This window comes from Chiloscyllium plagiosum, chromosome 1 (assembly GCF_004010195.1).
Source record: "Chiloscyllium plagiosum isolate BGI_BamShark_2017 chromosome 1, ASM401019v2, whole genome shotgun sequence".
Taxonomy (NCBI): domain Eukaryota; kingdom Metazoa; phylum Chordata; class Chondrichthyes; order Orectolobiformes; family Hemiscylliidae; genus Chiloscyllium; species Chiloscyllium plagiosum.
In genome coordinates this window covers 99,189,022-99,213,214 of record NC_057710.1, presented here as the reverse complement: position 1 = coordinate 99,213,214, position 24,193 = coordinate 99,189,022, and the positions used below count along the sequence as shown (strand labels likewise).

Here is a 24,193-nt window from a genome sequence, read left to right as displayed (position 1 = left end):
TCTTAGCCTGCTGTACACACTTTCCTCATTCCTGAAGAAGGGCTTATGCCCGAAACGTCGATTCTCCTGTTCCTTGGATGCTGCCTGACCTGCTGCGCTTTTCCAGCAACATATTTTCAGCTCTAAAGTAAAACAGTGGTAATTCTATAAAGTGTGGAATAGAATAGCATTGCAAAAATCATATAACACTAGGTTATAGTCCTACAGGTTTAATTGAGAGCACTAGCTTTCGGAGCGCTGCCCTGCTGTGCTTTTCCAGCAACATATTTTCAGCTCTAAAGTAAAACAGTGGCAATTCTGTAAAGTGTGGAATAGAATAGCATTGCAAAAATCATATAACACTAGGTTATAGTCCTACAGGTTTAATTGAGAGCACTAGCTTTCGGAGCGCTGCTCCTTCATCAGGTATGTGTGGAGGACACAATTGTAAGACACAGAATTTATGGCAAAAATTTACGATGTGATGTAACTGAAATTAAACTTTTAAAAAACCTTGATTGTTTGTTAAGTCTCTCATCTGTTAGAATGACTATGTTAGTTTCATTTCTTTCATATGCAAGTCGCTAAACTTTTATTTTGAAAAGTTACATTCTCAAGTGAACTTTAACAATTGGTGTCAGCCCAGATAATGTATTGGGTATTAGCACCTCTGTGTGCTGCTGTCTGTGCCATAATGTTTAGACCAATTCTAATCTGAAAAATGAATTAATAGAACCTTACAGGCAGTTTTTAAGCAAAATACAATGTAACTTTGCAAGTACAAATTCACCCCACAAACTTATATGTGTAAGTGTGGATATGGGTGTGCGTGTGTGGGAGGGGCCGGGGGTGGTTGCAAATGTCTGTAAGATAGTGTATATGTGGGGGTGTGTCTGTGTGTGTGTTGGAGGAGGGGGTGGGTTGTGAGTGTGAGAGAGAGTGTTTATGTGTGTGTGAGTGTAAAGGGGTCAAAGTCTGTGAGAGGATGCATGTGTGTCTGTGTGTGTGTGTGTGCAGGAGTGCGTGCTTGCGCGCGCGTGTGCGTAGGAGTGTTGACTGGGACCTTGGGTTCATGTCACACTGCAGGTGACCTCATTGCACTATATACACACACAGAGACAGGCACCCCTATACAAACACACACACACAGAGACACTCCTACAGACACACACTCGCACAGTCACACATGCACACTTGCACATGCACACATACATGTGGGTGGCACAGTGGCACAGTAGTTAGCGCTGCTGCCTCACAGCGCCAGAGACCCGGGTTTAATTCCTGCCTCAGGCGACTGACTGTGTGGAGTTGGCACATTCTCCCTGTGTCTGCGTGGGTTACCTCCGGGTGCTCCGGTTTCCTCCCACAGTCCAAAGATGTGCAGGTCGGGTGAATTGGCCATGCTAAATTGACTGTAATGTTAGACAAGGGGTAAATGTAGGGGTATGGGTGGTTTGCGCTTCGGCGGGTCGGTGTGGACTTGTTGGGCCGAAGGGCCTGTTTCCACATTGTAAAGTAATCTAATCTCTCACAGACGTAGACCTCTTTACACACACACACATACACTCTCTCTCTCACAGACACTCACAACCCCACCCCCCCACCACACACAAACACACATATATGCACACATACACATATAAGTTTGTGGGGTGAATTTGTACTTGCAAAGTTACATTGTACTTTGTTCAAAAACTGCATGCACCCATGTAAGATTCTGTTAATTCATTTTTAGATTAGAATCGGTCGAAACATTATGGCACAGACAACAACACACAGAGGTGCTAATACCCAATACATTATCTGGGCTGACACCAATTGTTAAAGTTCACTTGAGAATGTAACTTTTTTTAAAAATGTTTTGCAATTTACATATGAAAGAAGTGAAACTATCATGGTCATTCTAACAGATGAGAGACTTAACAAACAATCAAGGTATTTTTCAATGTATAATTTCAGTTACATCACACTGTAAACTTTTGCTATAAATTCTGTGTCTTACAACTGTGTCCTCCACAACCTGATGAAGGAGCAGTGCTCCGAAAGCTGGTGCTTCCAATTAAACCTGTTGGACTATAACCTAGTGTTATGTGATTTTTAACTTTGTACACACCAGTCCAACACCTGCATCTCCAAACCATTGCAAGAATCAAACACTGAAGAATTTACAGACCATAAGTCAAATAAAAAGGTATTTGAAATTGTAAAATTGAGTCATAGAGATGTACAGCATAGAAACAGACCCTTCGTTCAAACTCATCCATGCTGACCAGATTCCCAACCTAATCTATTCCCATTTGCCAGCACTTGGCCCATATTCTTCCAAACCCTTCCTACTCATATACCCATCCATATGCCTTTTAAATGTGGTAATTGTACTAGCTCCCACCACATCCTCTGGCAGCTCATTCCATACATGTACAACCCTGTCCGTAAAAAAGTTGCCCCTTAGGTCCCTTTTATATCTTTCTCCTCTTACCCTAAATCTATGCTGTCTAGTTCTGGACTCCCCCACCCCATGGAAGAAACTGTCTATTTATCCAATCCATGCCCCTCATTATTTTATAAACCTCTATGAGGTCACCCCTAAGCCTCCGACGCTCCAGGGAAAAGCAGGAAGAATGCTGATGAATGAGATCCAGAAAAGAAAGTAGTACGTTTTTGCCGATTCAATCAGAAAAAGTTGCAGGGATCTCTTCCAGAGGGCAGACTGGAGAGTAACAGAGGCATCAACCTCAGCGTAATTAGATGAAGGATATGAAAGAGTTTGCAAATGAGCTATAGTGATGTGTGAGAATGGCACCAGACTGCAGATTTCCTGTAGCTACAAGCTCTGGTGGTTTACCTGAAATTACCTGTCATTAACATTGATCACCTATTCTTCAAAACCACTCTGGAGATCCATTAACTGTAATCCTGCATTGTTATCTCATTCATATTTGAATATTAAGTGAGAGACCAAAATTTCAAATATATTCATGAGCATTTGCAGTCTGTTTAAGATGAAGGGACAATAATCTGAGAAACTCCCTTATTTATCACACTGTGCTCAAGCTTATTTCCCTCCCTCACTTGCCTGGGCCATGACAAGGTAATGTAATTGATGTGAACACTTCCTCTGTGTTAATTAAGCCAATCTTGCATCAGTGGACTCAGCTTCTTATAGCCTGGCCTATAGCACATGACAGGGATAAACATTCAGCACTGTTGGAATATGAAGCGTTGTATCTGCAACACTGAAGAACATTCACCTAACTGGTTAAACAAACTCTTCTTAAAAACTAGGGGGTAGTTATTATAGTTATTGTTTCATGTTTGATTTTGAATTTGGTATTGCGGTTTAGGTTGTTCCTTCAAGCAAAACCTGAGGTTGTACACAAGGTATCATTTAATTAACAAAAGAAGTGTCACAGTCTGAATTTCCTCATCCAAGATAAGTCACACAGCATGAAGTGTTCAAATCTGACTTGTCTGGTGCTTTTTAGACCTCTGAACAATTTCAGAGATTACAGTTAATGTAATTTAAACTCTTTAATTTTTACTGCAATTTTCATCAAACAGGACAGTTAATCATGTTGGAATTCTGCCAACAGAAAAAATCCATTTTCATTGATGCATCTAATTTGATGAATGGTAGTCCCGAGCTCCTGTTACACTCGACATTAATAAATGTATTCCACCAGCCTTTTGCTTGCTCTTGAATCTATCGTTTTCATGTCATTGGTCAAGTGGTGCACCATTTAAAAGGTCTGCTTGGGTTGCCATCTAGTGGAATGTTTGTGGAATACCTTTTTTAATCACAGATAAGAAGACAATTGACTGATTACAGTTATAAATAAACATTGATGGATTTGCAGAAAATTAAATATAATTAAAAATACCAGCATATTCTATAATCTTTCATATAATGAAAAGAGACTTTGAATTACTCAATTAACAAAACAACTGAACCGTATTATAGAAGTCTAAATCATGCAATACCATAGCCCAAACAGCAATAAAACATGCCCAAAGCTACACATTAATAATAGAATTGGAATTATTAAGTTATTATAAATCAATGGCTCTGCTTATCGGTTTTCAACTAAGAATACATTGTCAAGTATAAGATGCTATGTACTTGAACAGCTTGCAAAGTGTTCATAATTCAAATAGCAGCTTACTAATTCCTACACTATCAGTACTGAACAATTTTAGTTCAGCAAGAAAGTGAATGCATATTCAAATAAAATAATTTTGGATACGTGACTGGTTAATTCAGATAATTACATCTTTCTTGTTAGGCACTTGGCTTCAGGAATTACAGGACAGAATCTTAAAGGGGCCTGAAGGTTATGGACTATGGGGAGATTTGTGGTAGAATTGTGCGAGACATCTAGCAAGGCCGATCTTGTTGTAGGGAGCCACTCACTGCATTTTTATATATCGATCGAGCAGTGAGGCACGTTTCTCACTAAATAAAAATGAGTTGTCAGTGAGAGGGAAGTGTAGCTTGTTAAATGCCTTTGTTAATGGCACAACTTGCCTCAGCAATATTTAGCATCCTGTCTTACCAAATGCAGCAAACAAGCTAGATATCTTGAAAGTCTGATAGATACCTGGTGACTTCAGCTCTCTTCTGGTTGTAAGGAGTCTCCAAATTGCTCAGCACCAAACAGCATCTCAGCACATGATCCACAGCTATCAGCTGCATGCGCCTCTTGTCCCCAGACATTGGCATCCAACATTGCCAACCAGTCAAGATCTTCTTGGCACCTCTCTTAACCACTTGCAGGACACTTCAGAACACAGCCCTGCAGGGAAAGAATGCTGTAAGGGACACTTCACACGCACAGACAGACACCCCAATTCATAGATTGCACCAAGCTCCATCTCAAGACTCCTCACTTGCATATTCAATGCTGACTCACTTAGTGCCTTACAGCATGCTTGTAGCATTCATGCCTTGCCTTGCTGTGCCAATTAATCTTACACAACCAGGCAATTTGTGTTGTTGGTCAGCAGTTCTCAGTCAAGGATGTACAGCAGAGTACAACGCCAATCTCATAGCAGCACCATGGGCCATCTGCTTACACAATGCACACTGCATGTGCAGAGAGCAAACAGACATGTCTCAATGACCTCACTGAAGGCCATGGCGGCACCACCAGTCAGGGGGTCCCAGCAGATTAAGTGATGGGCTGCTTCTCGTACCAGGCCAGGGGTTTGGCCATGGTTAGGTGACCAGTTATCAGTCAGGAGGTCTGTGTTTCGGCAGTCCAGGAAGTGGATCATGGTCCATCCTGCGGGTCCACAGCGGCCAGTCCAAGCAGTAGGACTAGCAAGTCTGGATGAAGTAAAGGCAGTGGTCAAGAATCTGGTCTTATCTGGGGATGTCCGGTTAAGTTAGTCAAAGGGGTGGGCTCTCTCTGTCCATTGGATACATCCAGAGAAATTAAAGGAAAAGGCAGATGTAGGAAACAAGTGGAGGGGGAGGGTGGGGACATTGCCATGGGAAGGAGATTCAAGAATCTATTCATGAAGATTGTGAAGGAGGCAACAGATGTTGTCAGGGACCAATAGAGAACAGTACTGATGGCAACAGGGTAATTTTATAGAATCCCTACAGTGTGGATACAGGCCATTCTGCCCAGCAAGTCCACACTGACCCTCCAAAGAGTAACCCACGCAGACCCATTCCCCTACCCTATTACTCTACATTTACCCCTGACTAATGCACCTAACCTACACATCCCTGAACACTATGGGCAATTTAGCATGGCCAATTCACCTGCACATCTTTGGACTGCGGGAGGAAACCAGAGCACCTGGAGTAAATTCAGGGAGAATGTGCAAATTCCACACAGACAGTTGCCAAATGTGGTAATCGAACCAGAGTCCCTGTTGTTGTGAGGCAGCAGTGCTAACCACTGAGCCACCATGCCACCCACCAGTAATGTGGGAGGGAGAGCGAGGGGTTTGTCCATGGTCAGGAACAACTGGGCTTTAAGGGTGGAGGACTGTGTATGACCACACCCAGCATGCTCAGCTTATTGCCAAGGGCTGGATGGGAAAGGTGGGTAGGGGCAGGCTCATGTGGATGGTTAGGTTGGAACCTGGGGAGATGCAAAGCCTCCAAGAATTTTGGACAGGGCTATGACGAGGGAGATCTGGATGTTCTGGGCCTCCCACATAGTTGTCTGCTACTCCTCTGCATGTGGATGGCCAACACGCTGGGTTCTCTCCTGCCTGAAGCATTTCTGCCTTGGCCAGCTATGAAGCTATTGCATTGAAGTGCTCACCAGATTGTGCTCCCCAACTTTCTAACGCTAATGTTCCCTCAAAGCTGTCAGCATCTGACCTGGTGTGTTGGGGGGGGTGGGGGTGGGCGAGCAGGGTAAAGATGTTTGGAGGGGGTGGGTGCAGTTTGGTGTTGTAGGCAGTAGTGTTGCTCATGTTTCTTCCATGGCCTCAGTATTCTGCTCTTCTGGGGTCAAGGAGATGCATCTGGCTGTTTCTCCCTCAAAGTTGGGGACATCCTGCTGGTACCTGCAAGATAAAGGAGAGAGAAGGTATCACAGCCAATGATTACAAGTGGTGTCCAATGAATGGCACTCAACAGGGTTACTGTGAGAGTTTTAATGGTATGAAGAATGGTATATAGTCACTTGGCAGGACAGAGATGTCCTGATCATGTCCTGTGATGGGCTGGATTCTACCCACATATTGAATGAGGAGTCTGAAATCAGGCAACATTCCGTTAGTCGTTGTGCTTTGTGCCCTATTGTGCCCTGTCTTCTCCTGGAATGAGTGAGAGAAAGAAAGGGATTGAGTGAGGTATAATTATATGGCACAGTGGTTAGTGTTGTTACAGATAGTGAAAAGGTGATGAGGTTTTCCAAGAGAGTGAGTAGGCAGCCCAGAGGTAGTACAGGCCTAATGATCTGAGAGACTGGGGTGGGTGAGAGTGAAGAAAGAAAGATGATGCAGGCAATAGTGAGAGTGGCAGAGCATGAGCCTTGATGGAAGATGGGTGCAGTGGCAAAGGAAGAGTGAGTGTGAGTTGGCTGAGAAGAGTGTGCCATGGAGGATTGGAGAAGAATATTGACCTTTTTACAGCACTGCTGACTGTCCCTCCACACTGTGGAGACTGTACTGACCTGGGTGGCAATGCAGCCTCCTCAGCTAGTCATCTGGGAAAAGAATGCCCCTCCTCTGTATCAGCACCTCCACCAGGTCTTGGTTGGAAAATCACAGTGCCACATTCTCCTTCTCTGGTATCTTTACCTTGTTTGTCTGTTACCAAGTAGGGCATCTTTGGAACACCAGTGTTTGACTAGATACACAACAGCCTTTCAACGATGGCATGGGCACAAGGGATGCTGGTCAACAGTGAGTTGCAAGTTGTTCCAGGAGTAGTGCATGGTGATATGGGGCTTGGATTGGAAAAGAGTGATGCTACAGGGGCAGGGTATGCAGTTAATGAGGCGGATTTGATAAGATATGGTGAGAAATCTTGCTAGATCTCACAAAGAGCAGCCCTCTAGCACTGAGTCAAAAAAAGTATATGTTCTTAGAACATAGATAGAACATAGAACAATACAGTGCAGAACAGGCCCTTCGGCCCTCGATGTTGCACCGACCTGTGAATTATTCTCAGCTCGTCCCCTTACACTATCCAATGTGCTTATCTAAGGATTCTTTAAATCTCCCTAATGTGGCTGAGTTAACTACATTGGCAGGTAGGACATTCCACGCCCTTATCACTCTGAGTAAAGAATCTGCCTCTGACATCTGTCTTAAATCTATCACCCCTCAATTTGTAGTTATGCCCCCTTGTACAAGCTGACGTCATCATCCTAGGAAAAGGACTTTCACTGTCTACCCTATCTAATCCTCTGATCATCTTGTATGTCTCTATCAAATCCCCTCTTAGCCTTCTTCTTTCCAATGAGAACTGACCCAAGTCTCTCAGCCTTTCCTCATAAGACCTTTCCTCCAGACCAGGCAATGTCTTGGTAAATCTCTTCTGCACCTTTTCCAAGGCTTCCACATCCTTTCCAAAATATGGCGACCAGAATTGTACACAATATTCCAAGTGTGGCGGCACTAGCATTTTGTATAGTTGCAGCATTATATTGCGGCTCCAGAGCTCAATCCCTCTACAAATGAAACCTAATACACCGTATGCCTTCTTAACAGCACTGTCAACCTGGGTGGCAACTTTCAGGGGTCTATGTATATGGACTCCAAGATCCCTCTTCACATCCACACTACCAAGAATCTTTCCATCGACCCAGTACTCTGCTTTCCTGTTATTCTTCCCAAAGTGCATCACCTCACATTTAGCTGCATTGAACTCCATTTGCCACCTCTCAGCCCAATTCTGCAGTTTATCCAAGTCCCCCTGCAACCTGTAACATTCTTCCAAACTGTCCACCACTCCACTGTATTTAGTGTCATCCGCAAATTTACTAATCCATCCACCTATGCCTGCGTCTAAGTAATTTATAAACATGACAAACAGCAGTGGTCCCAAAACAGATCCTTGTGGCACACCACTAGTAACTGGACTCCAGGCTGAATATTTTCCATCAACCACCACTCGCTGCTTTCTTTCAGAAAGCCACTCTCTAATCCAAACTGCTAAATCACCCTCAATTCCATGCCTCTGCATTTTCTCCAACAGCCTATCATGTGGAACCTTATCAAAGGCTTTACTAAAGTCCATGTTTACCACGTCAACTGCCCTATCCTCATTTACATGCTTGGTCACCTTCTCAAAAGCCTCAATGAGGTTTGTGAGACACGACCTGCCTTTGACGAAACCATGTTGACTATCTGAAATCAAATTGTTGCTTGCTGGATGCTCATAAATGTTCTCTCTTATAATCCTTTCCAAAATCTTTCCTACAACAGAAGTAAGGCTCACTAGTCGATAGTTACCTGGGTCATCTCTACTGCCCTTCTTGAACAAGGGCACAATGTTTGCAATCCTCCAGTCCTCTGGTACTAAACCTGTAGGCAATGACAACTCAAGTATCAGAGCCAGATCTTCATAAATCCCATACGGCCCAGGGGAGTTGTCTACTTTCACTCCTTCAAGAATTGATAACACTTGTTCTTAACTAACCTCGATCCTTTCTAATCTAATATCTCGTACCTCATTCTTCTCCTCTACAATATTCTCCTTTTCCTGAGTGAAAACCAATGGGAAATGTTCGTTTAGCCCCTCTCTGATCTCCACAGGATCCACACTCAACATCCCACTTCTGTCTTTGACTGGCCCTATTCCTACTCTAATCATCCTTTTATTCCTCACATATCTATAGAAAGCTTTGGGGTTCTCCTTTATTCTAAAGAATATTATCTGCTCGTGTCCTCTCTTTGTTCTTCATAACTCTCTCTTTAAATCCTTCCTAGCTGATCTGTAACTCTCCATCGCCTCATCTGAACCATCTTGCCTCATCAACACATCAGCCTCCTTCTTCTGCTTAACAAGAGATGCAATTACTGTAGTATACCACGGTTCCCTTACTTTATCACTGCCTCCCTGCCTGACAGGAACAGACCTATCAAGGACACAATATCTGTTCCTTAAACCAGCTCCACATTTCCATTGTCTGCATCCCCTGCATTTTGCTACCCCATTCTATGCATCCTAATTTTTGCCTAATCGCATTATAATTGCCCTTGCCCCACTCTTGACCTATCCCTTTCCATCGCTACACTAAACGTAACTGAATTAAGGTCACTCTGTCCAAAGTGCTCACCTACAACTAAATCAAACACCTGGCCTGGTTCATTACCAAGCACCAGATCCAGTGTGGCCTCCCCTCTTGTCGGCCCTTCGACATACTGTGTCAGGAAACCCTCCTGTACACATTGGACAAAAACTGATCCATCCGACGTACTAGAGTTATAGCATTTCCAGTCAATGTTGGGGAAGTTAAAGTCCCCCGTAATGACCACCCTGTTCCTTTCACTCCTATCCAGAATAATTTTGCCATTCCTCTCCTCCACCTCCCTGGAACTCTGCGGAGGCCTATAAAAAACTCCAAGCAGTGTGATCTATCCTCTCCTGTTTCTAAACTCAGCCCACACTACCTCAGTAGACGAGTCCTCGTCAAAAGTTCTCTCAGCCACCGTTATACTTTCCTTGGCTAACAAGGCCAAGCCTCCCCCTCTTTTACCACCTTGCCTGTTCTTAATGAAAGATCTAAACCCTGGAACTTGGAAGTCAAAAGTTCTCTCAGCCACCGTTATACTTTCCTTGGCTAACAAGGCCAAGCCTTCCCCCTCTTTTACCACCTTGCCTGTTCTTAATGAAAGATCTAAACCCTGGAACTTGGAACATCCATTCCTCACCCTGCTCAATCCATGTCTCCGAAATGGCCACAACATCGAAATCCCAGGTACCTATCCATCACCTACCTTATTTCGGATACTTCTGGCATTGAAGTAGACACACTTCAAACCATTTTGCTGTCTGCCAGCACATTACTGTGACCCTGAAATCCTGTCCTTGTCCTCCCTACTCTCATTCTCCTGTGCACTGTAACTGCACCTCAGGTTCCCATTTCATCGTTCAGCCAATAACAAAACTGGCTTTCAACTACTTCAAAGGCTTTCAAGGTGAGAGGACATATTGACTGAATAATTAGCAATTCATTTGGAATCTTGAACTTCATAAAGAGAGGTATTAAAAAAAGAGTGGCTTTCTAGGCTATTTCAGAAGACAGTTAAGGCTAAACCACATTGCTGGGGTTCTGTTCCCTTATGTTGGCCAGACAAGCTAAGGATATCAGATACCTTTCACAGAGAGCATTAGTGAACTAAATGGGTTTTTATGACATTCAGCAGTGGTAAAATGGTTGCTATTATGCTACATATTAATTCTCATTTTCTTATTAGGTTTCAAATTTTACCATATGCCATAGTCTGAATCAATCACATGTCACCAGAACATTAACCTGGGGTCCTCAATTACAAGTAAAACGACATTACCACTGTTCCACCAGCTGTCTGGAGTTCCTAGAGAATTGAATATCTTCTTCACGAACATTATAAAGTGTACCTGTGAACCCAGTTTTGCAGTTATGTTAAATGTAAAAGGACAAAGTTCCTTTCTGCCTTTTATGTTACATGTTATCTCAAAAGTAGGTTTTTTTTGTTAGTAGTGCTTTTAATCTGGTTGTTTCAGTAAGAGTCTTAAATACGAAAGCTGATTTTGTCATCGTTTCAGCTCCCAAATGAAAAATTCAAATTTATTTTTTAAATGTTATCCATATCTACAGTGAGCATAACAATATTGAGGTAAATGTTTGACCTCAGTATTTAGACAGTAATCTGGGGAGCCAATCAATGTTCAACTCTGATCCCATTGATTTTACTGGAATGGGAATCGGAAATTCTGAAGTTTGGCTGATCCACTCATCAAATTAATGCTCAGATGGTGGCTAGAGATCTGCCTCAGTGTATGAAAATATAAAAGGATAGAGTCATTCAGAGGAAGTGGTTTACCCCTGCTCCTAGTTATTATGTTCTATGAGTTTATATTGGAAAATTAGTCTCTAGTTGTGAGGAATTATTAAATATCAGAACCTTCAGTAAATTATAATGAATCCATAAAAGTTAAAATTCATCAAAAGGAAATTGAATGATTTCATCAGCTTTACTTCTGATCAGCTTTGGTGGTCTAGATGTGACAATGTTAACACAATGATACCTTTGTTGGTTCGTAGGGTCTGTTTGGTGAAAAATATGGCAGCATTCGGCTACCTGGGGAGGTTGAGACTTCTGAATTTGAAATGATTCTGGATGCTGCTGTAGAGGCACAACTGGACACAAAAATCCTGGAGGACTCTTATTGTAGGGATGAAAACTCCGTTCCACCAACATACTACCTCAAACCCAAGTCTGAAATGCTGAAAAATTACCAGAATACGGTACAGTTTTAAAACATTCTAAGTGTTCACAGTATTTTGATTTAATCCCTTATCATATTTTCAGAATTCTTTTTTGAATTGTTTGGAAGTAACTCAGAGTCACAGAGATGTACAGCAAGGAAACAGAACCTTTGGTCCAACTCGTCCATGTCGACCGGATATCCTAATTTAATCTAGTCCCATTTTCTGGCATTTGACCCATATCCTTCCTATTCATGTATCCATTCAGTTGCCTTTTAAATGTTATAATTATACCAGTCTCTACCACTTCCTCTGGCAACTCATTCCATACACACACTATCCTCTGTGTGAAAAAGTTGCCCCTCAGGTCCCTTTTAATCTTGCCTCTCTCACTTTAAACCTCTCCCCTCTTGTTTTGGATTCCCCTGCCCTGAAGAAACAACCTTTGCTATTCACCCTATCCAAGCCACACATGAATTTATAAACTTCTATAAGGTCACCCCTCAGCCTTTGACACTCCAAAGAAAACAGTCCCAATCTATTCAGCGTCTCACTATAACCAAACTTTCTAACCCTGGCAACATCCTTGTAAATCTTTCTGAACTCTTTCAAGTTTCACAACATTCTTCCTATATTAGGGAGATCAGAATTGAATGCAGTATTCCAAAAGTTGCCCAACCAATGTCCTATACAGCTGCAACATGACCTCCCAGCTCCTATACTCAATGTACTGACCAATAAAGGCAAGCATACCAAACGCCTTCTTCAGTATCCTGTCTGCCTGGGACTCCACTTTCAAGGAACTATGAACCTGTACTCCAATGTCTCTTTTCTCAGCAATGCTCCCCAAGACCTTACCATTAAGTATATTGGTCCTGCCCTGATTTGCTTTCCCAAATTGCAGAACTTCACATTTATCTAAATTAAACTCCATCTGCCACTCCTCAACTCTGATCAAGAACCCATTGCAATCTTCTTTGCTGTCCACAACACACCAAGTTTTGTGTAATCTGCAAACTCACTAACCATACCCGTATGTTCACATCCAAATCATTTCTGTAAATGAAGAAAAGTGCTGAGCCCAGCACCAATCCTTGTGGCACACCACTGGTTGCAGGCATCCAGTCTGAAAAACAACCCTCCACCACCACCCTGTGAGTTCTCCCTTGGAGCCAATTCTGTATCCAAACGGTTAGTTCTCCCTGTGTTCCATGTGATCTAACCTTGGTAACCAGTCTACCATGCAGAACCTTGTTGTATACCTTACTCAAGTCGATATGGATCATGTCCAGCGCTCTGCCTTCATCAATTCTCTTTGTTACTTCTTCAAAAAACGTCATCACGTTAGTGACGCTGATTTCCTCCATACAAAGCCATGTTGACTATCCCAATCAATCCGTGCCTTTCCAAATACATAAATCCTATCCCTCAGGATCCCCTCCAACAACTCGCCCACCACAAATGTCAGGCTCACCGGTTTATGGTTCCCTGGCTTTTCTTTACTGGAACAATAAAGAAAAGACAGCTGATCAGAGAGAGGGTCCTTGTGGGAAAGAAGTCCATGTCATTTTTGAAATGATAGTTGAGATGGTTTGGGAGAAGGATTGAAGGAAATTAATTCCAGTAAAGAAAATAAAGCAGTCCATTGAATTAATCAACTCCTGATGAGCAATTGACTTTTAGACGGTTATCATGGACATGACATGGGCACACAGCACTAGAAGATATTGCACTGATGAGGCCTGTCATGCTTGAACAACCAGCATGCAAGTTATGTACAGATGAAATGCGTGGTCTACAGTTTTAAATCATGCTAAAGTGCCTAAGCCAACCCTCAATGTTTTCATTCATGATAGCATCAAAGAAAGTTGAAAGTTTAACTTACTTGAGAGAGACATGTGCTGGATCAATAGCAAGCAAGGGAAGGTCAAAGGATGGGGCTAAATCTTGCCAGAAATCAGCTAAGCATCAGTTTGGTAGGTAGGTTTTTCTATGTGAGCCTGACCAAGATTCCTACTGCTATTCTCAGAAACTCACCTCAGCTCATCATATTGTCCCTCTTGCCAGAGTACTTGCCATTGCTGTGACCTCCCTGGTTTCCCCATGCCAGCCATGGACCAGGTCTGTCATGTTGGTGCTGTCCTTCACTGTGCGCATAGTGGGAGGGAACAAAAAAGAAACACTTCTCAGGGTACATAGGTGAATGGCTGACACTTCATTGCAAATACGAGTGAACATTCAAATACATTTGCTGATTAGGGACTGAGCTACACAGGTTGCTCATCTTCAGTGTCATCCCATCTTAGAGCCCTTCTAAGGGAATGTGGTGGAGCAGATGACAGGCTTGCTAATCCTGAGGCTCCAGTGCTTGAAATGTTCTGACAGGGGAGAAGGTGGGGATGGGGTCTTGCAATACAGTGCATAACTGAAGCAGGCAAAGAGAGGATATGATGGATTGTAAAGAGCTGTAAGAGTGGCAGCAGTCTTCCAAGGAAGATGATGAGGTCATTGAACAAGAGGAGCATTACTGTCAACATGTTGGCGTAATGCTGAATGTACCCTAACATCTCCTCATTGTTCAATGTGGGACCAGCACATATTCGAAAGCTGTTGAAAAGATTCAGTTCTGTTCAGCAGCAGCAGAAGTGAGATAAAAACAAACATAGGCTACAATTTCATCTAGAAACAGACATGGACTGCTCTCCTTTAAACCAACAACAGATTTATGCTCAATGACTAATCACTGCACCCAGCTCAAGTGTATTGGAACACGGTGTCTATTAACTCCTGTCTGGTTTGTTATGCCTGACAATGCGGTACTCCAACATGTTGACAGTAATGCTCCTCTTGTTCAATGACCTCATCATCTTCCTTGGAAGACTGCTGCCACTCTTACAGCTCTTTACAATCCATCATATCCTCTCTTTGCCTGCTTCAGTTATGCACTGTATTGCAAGACCCCATCCCCACCTTCTCCCCTGTCAGAACATTGCAAGCACTGGAGCCTCAGGATTAGCAAGCCTGTCATCTGCTCCACCACGGCCCTGGTGAAAGAATATGCTTTATTGTATCTACACGCAGGCTCAGTCAAGGATTGGATGATAGAGTCATCAGCCATTGTTTCAGGCACTAGCCCTTGTCCCCCAGTAACTAGCCCTTGATGATTTAGCATATTCCTCCATGTAGTGGAACATGGAAGACTGCAAAAAGAAGGGCCACTGGAAGGCCTCCACATGGACCTTTGACATAGAAATCTTATCCCGATGAATGCGGTGCAAGCCATATCATACAAACATAAGATTGTAAGTGCTTTATGATTATTGATACCTTAACAGCCACCTCCCACACCATTCATAAAGACATCACTGCAAAGAAGAGGATGTTGGCAAACAATGACAGTCCAAGGTGAGAGGAAATCAGCTTTGTGCCCATGAGACATTGGATTGGACCCTCCAAGCCGCTCACCACCTGGACTTGAAATATATTGCTGTACCTTCACTGTCGCTGGGTCAAAATCTCAGGATTCCCTCACTAAGGGCATTGTGGGTCAACCCACAGCATTGGACTGCAGCGATTTAAGAAGGCAGCTCTCCACCACCTTCTCAAGGGCCATTAGGGATAGGCAAATAAATACTCGCCCAGCCAGCGTGCCCACATCCCACAAGTAAACACAGTCAAGGTTAAGTTAATCCCCAAGTAGGTGCCTGTTTACCATTACAAATCTTTGGCCCTGATTTTTGCTCCTGAATTGGGTAGCGAGAGTCAGAACATCTCCCTGCTTGCCCTGCCCGCCTTTGGGTAAATTTCTCCAAATGGCAGGGTCGTCCTCCAGGAAGGGTAGTTGCAGGATGTAGTTGGGTCTGCTCACTCCCAGATGAAGATAAGGGGCAGCACAGAAGCTGCAGAATGACAAGCTGGTTTGGTTCTCCTCAGTTCTCCAAGACCTCAGTTGCTGTGTTAAACATAGTCTTCACTCTTCTCAACTTCTACCCACTGCCCCACACTCCATGCCCCGTCAATGCCCACCAATTCAAGCACAAAAACCCAGCCCACTCCCAATGGCCATTCCTACATCCATGATAGCCCATGCCTCCACCTCCCCGTATGCCACTTACTGTTTCATTGCAACTTAACAGTAACTCCTGCCAATTGTGATAAAAGGCCATCAGCCTGAAATGTTAGCTCCATTTCTCTGCACAAATGCTGTATTTTTTTTCCAGCTTTTCATTTCTTATTTAAGATTTTCAGCATCAAGAGTATTTTGCTCATCGTGCCCATCCATTACAGCCACCAAGTCAGCTCACCCACTTCCCACCATAGACAGAGCCCAGGAGCTATTTTGAGGTGAAATAAATATCTAAATATTAATTCAGGTTTATACCATTAAAACAGACTTTCAAAACATTTCAATTCCCAGAAGTGCATTTCCTATAAAAGACAGCTAATCCTCTTTCTTTGTTTCCTGGGATGCGGGCATCGCCAGTATTTGATTTATATCACTAATTGTTCTGGACATGAGTGGCTTGCCTTGCCACTTCAAAAGGCAGTGAAGAGCCAATCACATTTACTATGGATCTGGAGTCATATGAAGGCCAGGCAAGGTAAGGATGGCAGATTAATAAGCCAGAGGGGTGTTTTTGGCACTCAATGATAGTTTCATGGCCTCTATTATTAAGACAGCTTTTTTTTAAATTCCAGATTTATTCATTGAATTCAAGGTGTGCCAGCTGCCAACATGGGATTTGAACCCATGTTCCCCGAGTATCTGCTAGAGCTGCTGGATTAATAGTTCAGCGAGATTACTATTAGAACTCCATTTCTGCACAGAAATAAACTCCTTAGGCTGTTAATCCAGCTGTGAAAGGAAGAACTCCAACTGAGATAATGATAACAAACATTTCCTCAAATAGTTTGTATAATTTCTCAATATATGAATTATATAAATAAATTATGATTTACTATCATCTTAAGTTTCACCTCCTTTTGTTTCCTGTTTCCAAACTATACATATATGGTGCTATAATTTACATTCTATTTCTTAAATGTTTTTCTTCTGCATCAAACAGTGATGCAAGTATAAAGTATCAACCACATTTATGCTACCTGGTATTCTTGTAATATTTTAGAAATACAACAGCATATAATTTAAACATTGTCTCCCTTCCCTGAATGCTATTTAACAAACTTCTTTTTGCCACATTCCCAATTACTCAATTCCCTAAAATAATGTTGAGAATCTCTCCCAAAGCCAGTATCAAATTTTGTCTGCTTTCCAATTCTCTCAACCCATTTGCATATTGGAGATGCAAGCAATAGATTAGCAGTCACATCATTAACCCACATTTATTAAGTAGGTTGTGCTACATTTTATGAATTACAAGATGTTGATGAGGTATAGCTTGTCATAGAATCATTGATACCACTGTAGGAGATCATTCAGACAACAGCGTTCCACTGACTCTCCACAGAGCAGATCCCACAGACACATTCTCCACTGTAGGCGAAATCTTGCTGAGGGTGCTGAGGTGTCATCACTGGCTCATGAGATGATGCAAGGCCCATACTGCTTCTTCCAGGAAAGATTCCCAGAATTACTTGCTAACCAGGTAGTGGTGAGGCCATCGGCAATCCTATCCCTGGAGTGTAGACCCTGAAGTTGCACCTGGCGAGAGCTGCTGTCATTTTGCACTTGGCAGCTCCATGGAGGAGGCTGTGGCTGCTGGAGGAAGTGCTCCTGTAGAGACCAGAAGCACAGTGGAACCAGGAAGCAGGTGTATGATGCAAGGTAGTGATGTCTCTCAGGCTGAGGTCAGAAAGATGAGTACAGGAATTGGAAGCAAGAGCAATGGTGTGGCTCACATGGGAAACTGCTTCTGATGCCCAGCCCTTCAATCATGCGCTAAATTGAGGGACCCCCAGCAAAACACCCTTCTTCCAATGTGACGAGCTGCTTGAATGGTTACAGCTGTCTAGAATACTACTTCACACCAACGTGAGCCAAGGACCTTAACTCATCCTTAATTGGATATTTAACAATTGGAATTAATTGCTGGGATGTAATATTAACCATGGATCTTTCTGCCTGGATGAGGAAGGAAGGTGGTAGAATTTGGGTATGTCAACATCCCATCTAAATACATGCCCTTCCTACCTCCATAATCTGCCACCTCAGTGAGCGGAAGATTACACCCTCTATCTCAGTAGCCCTGCATGTTTATTTGCTTTAAGTGCTCATGCAATTTCCTTACTGATTTGCTTCCAAAAACCTCAGATAGTAGGCTCCAAATCATTACAACTTACAATGTAAATATTTTCTTTGTTACATTCCTCTACATCTCTCATACAGATCTTAAGTCAGTTTTGCTTAATCCTTAACCATCAAGATAACGAGATCAGCCTTTACATGTCTGCCTGATTCAAACCTGTTGTAATTTTGTATACTTGTATCAAATTTCTTTTGCTCCAAGAACAACTGTAGCTTCTCCAGCTTGTCCATGTTGCTGAAAGCTTCCATCCCTGGAACTATTCTCATGAACCTCCTCTCCACCCTCTCAAGGACCCTGAGATCCTTCTAAAAGTGTGGTTCCCATATCCGGACTCTGTACTCGAGTTGTGGTCTAACCAGAGCACTATAAAAGGTTAAATATAATTTCCTGCTTTTGTACTCAATGCCTCTAATTTTGAAGCCCAAGATCCCATATATTTTGTTGACTACTTTCTCAATGCATTTTGCCACTTTCAAGTTACATGCATCCCTAGGTCCTTCTGCCTCTGCGTACTTTTTAGAATTGTACCTTTGAGTCCTTATTGTCTCTTCCTATCCCTGCTGCCAAAAGGCATCCGCTCACACTTCTCTGTATTAAGTTCCATCCATGATATTTTTGTCCTATTGCAGGCACTCAGGAGCATCCCCACTGCTTATCAAACCTCGGCAAGTTTGGTAACATCGAGAGATTTATATATTTTATTTATATGTGTGATACAAGCACTGATTCTCAGAGAATACAATATTCTACCATCTTCCAGTCTGAAAAATAGCCATTAACCATGAACCACTGCATTCTGTTATTGGTCAACTTTTTCTCTTAAATTAGCAGTGACCCTTCTATTCAATGAGCAATAATTTTAACCAGCCATTTATGTGGTATGTTCTTAAATGAGTTTGTAAAATCCACATGAGGTGTCCAAGGAAGTGCAGGCTAAGTGGATTAGCCATGGGAAATGCAGGGATAGGGTAGGGATTGGGTCTGGATGGCATGCACTTTGGAAGGTCAGTGTAGACTTGATGGGCCAAATGGCCTACCTCCACACTCCAAGGAACCTACAATTCTATATTATTATATTATTATTGTTTGAGAGTTTGGATTCTAAAATGGAAGACAATATACAGCTTTAAGTTGGAATTATATGAGAAGATACAGTTATCAGTTTAATTTTAGATTTGTTTGATGAATGGTACCAGGTGTGTCGAAATTTGCTTTGATATGTGCATTTAAATGAGGATGTGCTTTGAAGTGAACAGTTCAATTATAAAACACAAAGTTAGAATAGAGAGCAAAAAGAACTACTGTTGACAGAGGTTCAATACCACAGAAGGTCAAGACAATCCAGGAGAAATCAGGCAGTGTGCATGTTTCTTCGGGAATAAGAGGACCCCAACAGCCGAAGTGCTGTTACTAACAATCTGTAAGCAGCCTGGGCTGAAAAAAAGGTCCTGGGTAGTTTTGAAATCAGTAAAAGGAAAGCCCCAGAAATAGAAGGTGAGATGTCAGAGAGGAAGACACATCCTGCAAGGCTAGTGAAAACATGATTTTAAGGAACACATGCTAAGCTACCAGTGAACTGATTTTGCAATTGTTTCAGGGTGTCAGGAAGACATGTTAACTAAAGACTAAATACACACAGAAAAGACGTTTGCAGAGAAGGAAATAGGCTGCAGCCATTCCAGCTGCAAAGGGGCATTGGAAATGGTGACAGGGATCACTCTTCACTGAGGTTTGAGTGTAATGTGGTTATGAGGATAATAGGATTGAATCTCTCTTTCCGATTTTTGTAACAAGATAATTTCAAATAGTTTTTATATAGTGTAGCATTGTTTATATTTTCTTTTTGCATGTAATAGATTTTTATTTTCACTTGTTAAAAGCACATCGGCAGCCACTTGTGAATATGTTCAGTGACTAACCTCTACAGTAAACCAAAGGAAAACTAAAATATCGTCTATCAAGCTAGGTCTCTCACGGGATCGGACTTGAATTTGGTTCTCCTACTCCTATTCTTGTTGGAATGTACCTGATGCATCTCCTCCTTAAAGATCATCAATCATATTGTTCCATTATAGTTTTTCCCATCAATTTCATTTTAGGCTTGCTCGATACTGAATCATATTATTTAAGTTTGTCCTTTGCCACTTTAGATGTTCAGCTTTCTCTTACTCCTTGCTTTCCTGTTGTCTCTTATCCAAATGCTCCCACCCAGACACATGGTCCACATGGCCCATCTCATTCCCTGGCATAAGATGCAACAATGCCTTCCTTCAAATGTACTCAGTACAAGGAAATTCCAAGAAACACAGTTCAGAAACTCTTCTCCATCCTTATGCATTAACATTATCCCAATCAATATCACCAGCATCATCACTCTTTGTTAAGCTTGGCCATATGCTTAACTTTTAAAGTTCTTCTTTGATACGAGAGCTTTTGGACAAGCTTCATAGGAAGGTCCAAGCTTCCTTAGGTTATACTGGAACCCAAAACAATGATAAAGCAAGAGATCCGCACATTATACTCAAGTACATGATGTAGTGATATTGAGGTACTATTTTAACTGTTGATAGGTAGCAGAACCTATTTCATAAAATTGCAAATAATTTATTATTTCATTAACCTTCTTCATGAATGTGAAACAGGTTACAACACAGTCCCCTGCAGCCTGTTTCCTTCCCTGCAAAAGTCTTTTCTGTGTGTATTCACTCAATGCTATTTTCTTTAGTTAACATGTCTTCCAGACACCCTGGTATGATTGCAAAATCATTGTGACATCATCATTGTTGGTAGAATCATTTTCACTTTATAGAAAGTGGAATTCAGTCATTACTAATGAGCTTATACTGACTGACCATAAGAAGATGCATGTAAGTGGCTTGGTCAACCTTTCCAACAGTTTACTTTCTCTCTTGTTAATAAGCATGCCTTCACAACTCATGTATCAACCAATGCAATGCAGGTTGCTCTTACAAATTAATGGGAATTTTGCACTAAATCTGTATCTTAAATATTGACTCCTGTCACACCATTGCACGGTAGCTGCATTGTGTAGTATTTACAAGATTCATTATGCCAACTTTCAAGATTGCTTCAGCAGTAACTCTCAAACCATGTGTCTTGACCATCTAGATAGACAAGGGCATCAGATCTATTGGAATACCACCACCTACATGTTTCCCTCTGAATCACACACCATCCTGACTTTGAAATTTATCGCTTTTTGATCATCCCTTGCAAGATCCTGGAATTCCCTATTGGATTATCTGTACCAGCAGTTCAAGGAGTGATTTATCAAGACTTTCTAAAGGGAAAATAGGAATGGAATAAATGCACGCCTCCATGAACAAAGAAAAGAAATAAGATTTTCACTCTGTGTTCCATAGATACATACATCTGTAAATTCTCCTAATGACAAGAAATGGATGAAAATATCAGAGGAGATCAAGAACATTTTCAAAACTGCTGTAACCGTACTGCAGCAGCGAGGGACAATGAATAGGGGCAAGGCCAGGAAGTATCTCTGCTCAGGTAAGAAATTTTGGTTTGCTTTTCATTGTCACTGTGAAACAATGTTTTTTAAAGATACAATGAAAACAGTTGTATTATGATTGAGGAACATGTTTTCCAGACTACAAAACTTAAATGAACAATATTGGTGAACATACCTAAAATATTTACATATTTACAAATTTACTGTCATTGAGTTGCCAAATATAAACTTGGTATAAACTTCATCAGCACTCTCCCACCTTCAAACTACAATTCTTCTCCCAGCAAGCATATATCCAAATAAATTGAAATCAAAGACCTCTTAAACTCCACAGCCCCCAAGACAATGTAGCATGATCTGAAATCCGTATTCCATCCTCTTAGTGTTTACTGAATGCTTTTAACCTATTCTGTTTCAAATCCCTCGGAATTGCTATGACTGCACGTTTTGCTAATGCCGCATTTCCAGCTAAGGGATCTACCTGCTGTTTTTATAGCTCCATCCCTTCAATTCTAATTCTAAACACACATGGGTAATCTTCTGAATTTACATTTGTTGTAAATGTTCTGGCAATTACTAGAGCCCAGCAATTTAATTTCCAATTTAATTTCCTTGCCTTCTAACTGTTAACTTCTTCAAGTAGTGTGATCAAATGTTTTTAAGTGCACCAAACATCATTTAGGTGTTTCAATTGTATCTATCCCATTTTCTATAGTTCTGCTGTAATTTCTAATAAAAAAAACTAAATTGCTTGAACCATGAACTAGATGTTCACAACAGCATATTAATTATCACCCTTTGTTTTTTTTGTAAATATTTGAGGAAGAGTTACCATTCTCTATCAGAAAGGTAAGCAAAAATAGCCTTGACTATTTTAGCAAAGCTGGTATATCCACATTAAGGGCTGAAAATAAAAATGTTGTGATTTTTCCACATCCCACCCTGATTTATTTTAATGTTTGCTTATCACACTGGCATGTACTGTGACCCCTCTAAGCCCACAGCAGGAAGGCAGACATTCAGGGATAGGGAAATTGACAACATGACAGTGGAAGCCTCTATCAGTGCATATCTAAGAATGGAAGCATCATCAGATAGAGTAAAAAAAACAATGTATTAACAAGAAGGCAACAGAGTAGCAGGGCTGCATGCAGGCTTTTGCCTGGGGCTCATCTGCTCCCATCTGCATTCACTTCTTTTTTATCTTTTCACTTATGCTCTTTTTCTTTCTTTTTCTTCTTTTCTCTTTACTTTGGCAAGTTAGTTGGTAATATCGGCACAGCAGCAAGAGCAGGCTGTGTTCGGAATCGGGGGGGGCTGCCTCCTCGTGGTCAGAGGTGGCGGATACGGCACCTTCTAGTGACCAAAGGTGGCAGCAGTAGACTCTTCAAGTTGGCGGCGCCAGCAAGGCAGCATTTCGGAGGAGAGTGGCTGGAATGGGAAGCTTGGCTTGGTGGTGGCCTGGCCTGCCCTAGACTGGCAGCAGAGCCAGGGACTGCCAGTTATGGGCAAGTTTGGGTTCAGCATGGGATTTTGCGGCAGCATCAGAAAGGTGTGTCAAACAGCAAAAAGATTGCGTCTAAAGAGTGGTGACTCCTACGATGGTGGGTCTGGCGCAGACAGTGGCAAGGCAGTGGAGCAGAGCGTGGTGGCACAGGTGGCACTATTGAGCCAACTCAAGGCTCATGACAGAGACAGGGGATTCTTAAATTAGATTCTTAAACTATTCAAACTGGCACCAGATTGTGGTGATAGTTGAAGCTTGTCACCGTGTTTTATTGTATTATTCATTGTAAAATGCAAGTGACAATCAATCATTCAAATTCAATAACAAAAAACAAAATCCCACTCACATTAGGTTAATTTAACTACATTAAACCTGTCAAGATTAAATTGACATTTTGAAGATGAGTTCATTATTCTGTTCATGCTAGTACATACACAGTTAACCCTTGACCACAATATAGCAATCACATTTCTCACACTTGTATACAACTATACTTTCCTTCCTTGTAATGTTTTGCTTTGTCATGGCTTCACGATATAGAAAATCTAACAAATTATGGTGCAACTTTATATTAGCAGAGGATGTTATGCTTGAGCCATGTGTGTACCTAATAGCTTTAAGACATTCTGCAAACTCCTAAAAGTGCCTATAGGCAACAAATTTAAATTATGTTAGTAAAGTACATCATTGACAAATATATTTACTTGGCGGAAGTGGGTGCTGCAGATGCTGGAGATCAGAGTGAAGATTATCATGGTGCTGGAAAAGCACAGCAGGTCATGCAGCAACCGAGAAGCAGGAAAATCGATGTTTCAGGCAGAAGCCCTTCATTAGAAATTAGGCTGGGAGCCCCAGGGGTGGAGAGGTAAATGGGAGGGGGGGGTGGGGGTGGGGCTAGGGGAGCTGGGATTGCGAGAGGTAGGTGAACGTGGAGGGGGAAGAAGGTGATAGGTCAGAGAGGAGGGTGGAACAGATAGTGGGAAGGAGGACGGACAGGTCATGGGGACAGTGCTGAGCTGGAGACTTGGGACTGAGGTGAGGTGGGGGGAGGGGAAATGAGGAA

General features: G+C 42.1%; 1 protein-coding gene across 3 annotated transcripts in view; it reads left to right on the top strand.

The window, feature by feature from the left end:
• LOC122551438 (NACHT and WD repeat domain-containing protein 2) overlaps positions 1-24,193 on the top strand; it is a 125,528-nt gene that overhangs the window by 83,190 nt on the left and 18,145 nt on the right. For 2 of the 3 annotated variants that reach the window (XM_043693346.1, XM_043693356.1), the window contains 2 exons: positions 11,703-11,906; positions 21,517-21,661. In XM_043693346.1, the coding sequence (XP_043549281.1) occupies positions 11,703-11,906; positions 21,517-21,661 (349 nt within the window). Of the gene's footprint in view, positions 1-11,702; positions 11,907-16,646; positions 18,506-21,516; positions 21,662-24,193 lie in introns of those variants that run through there. The other variant, XM_043693365.1, reaches the window with a different exon arrangement.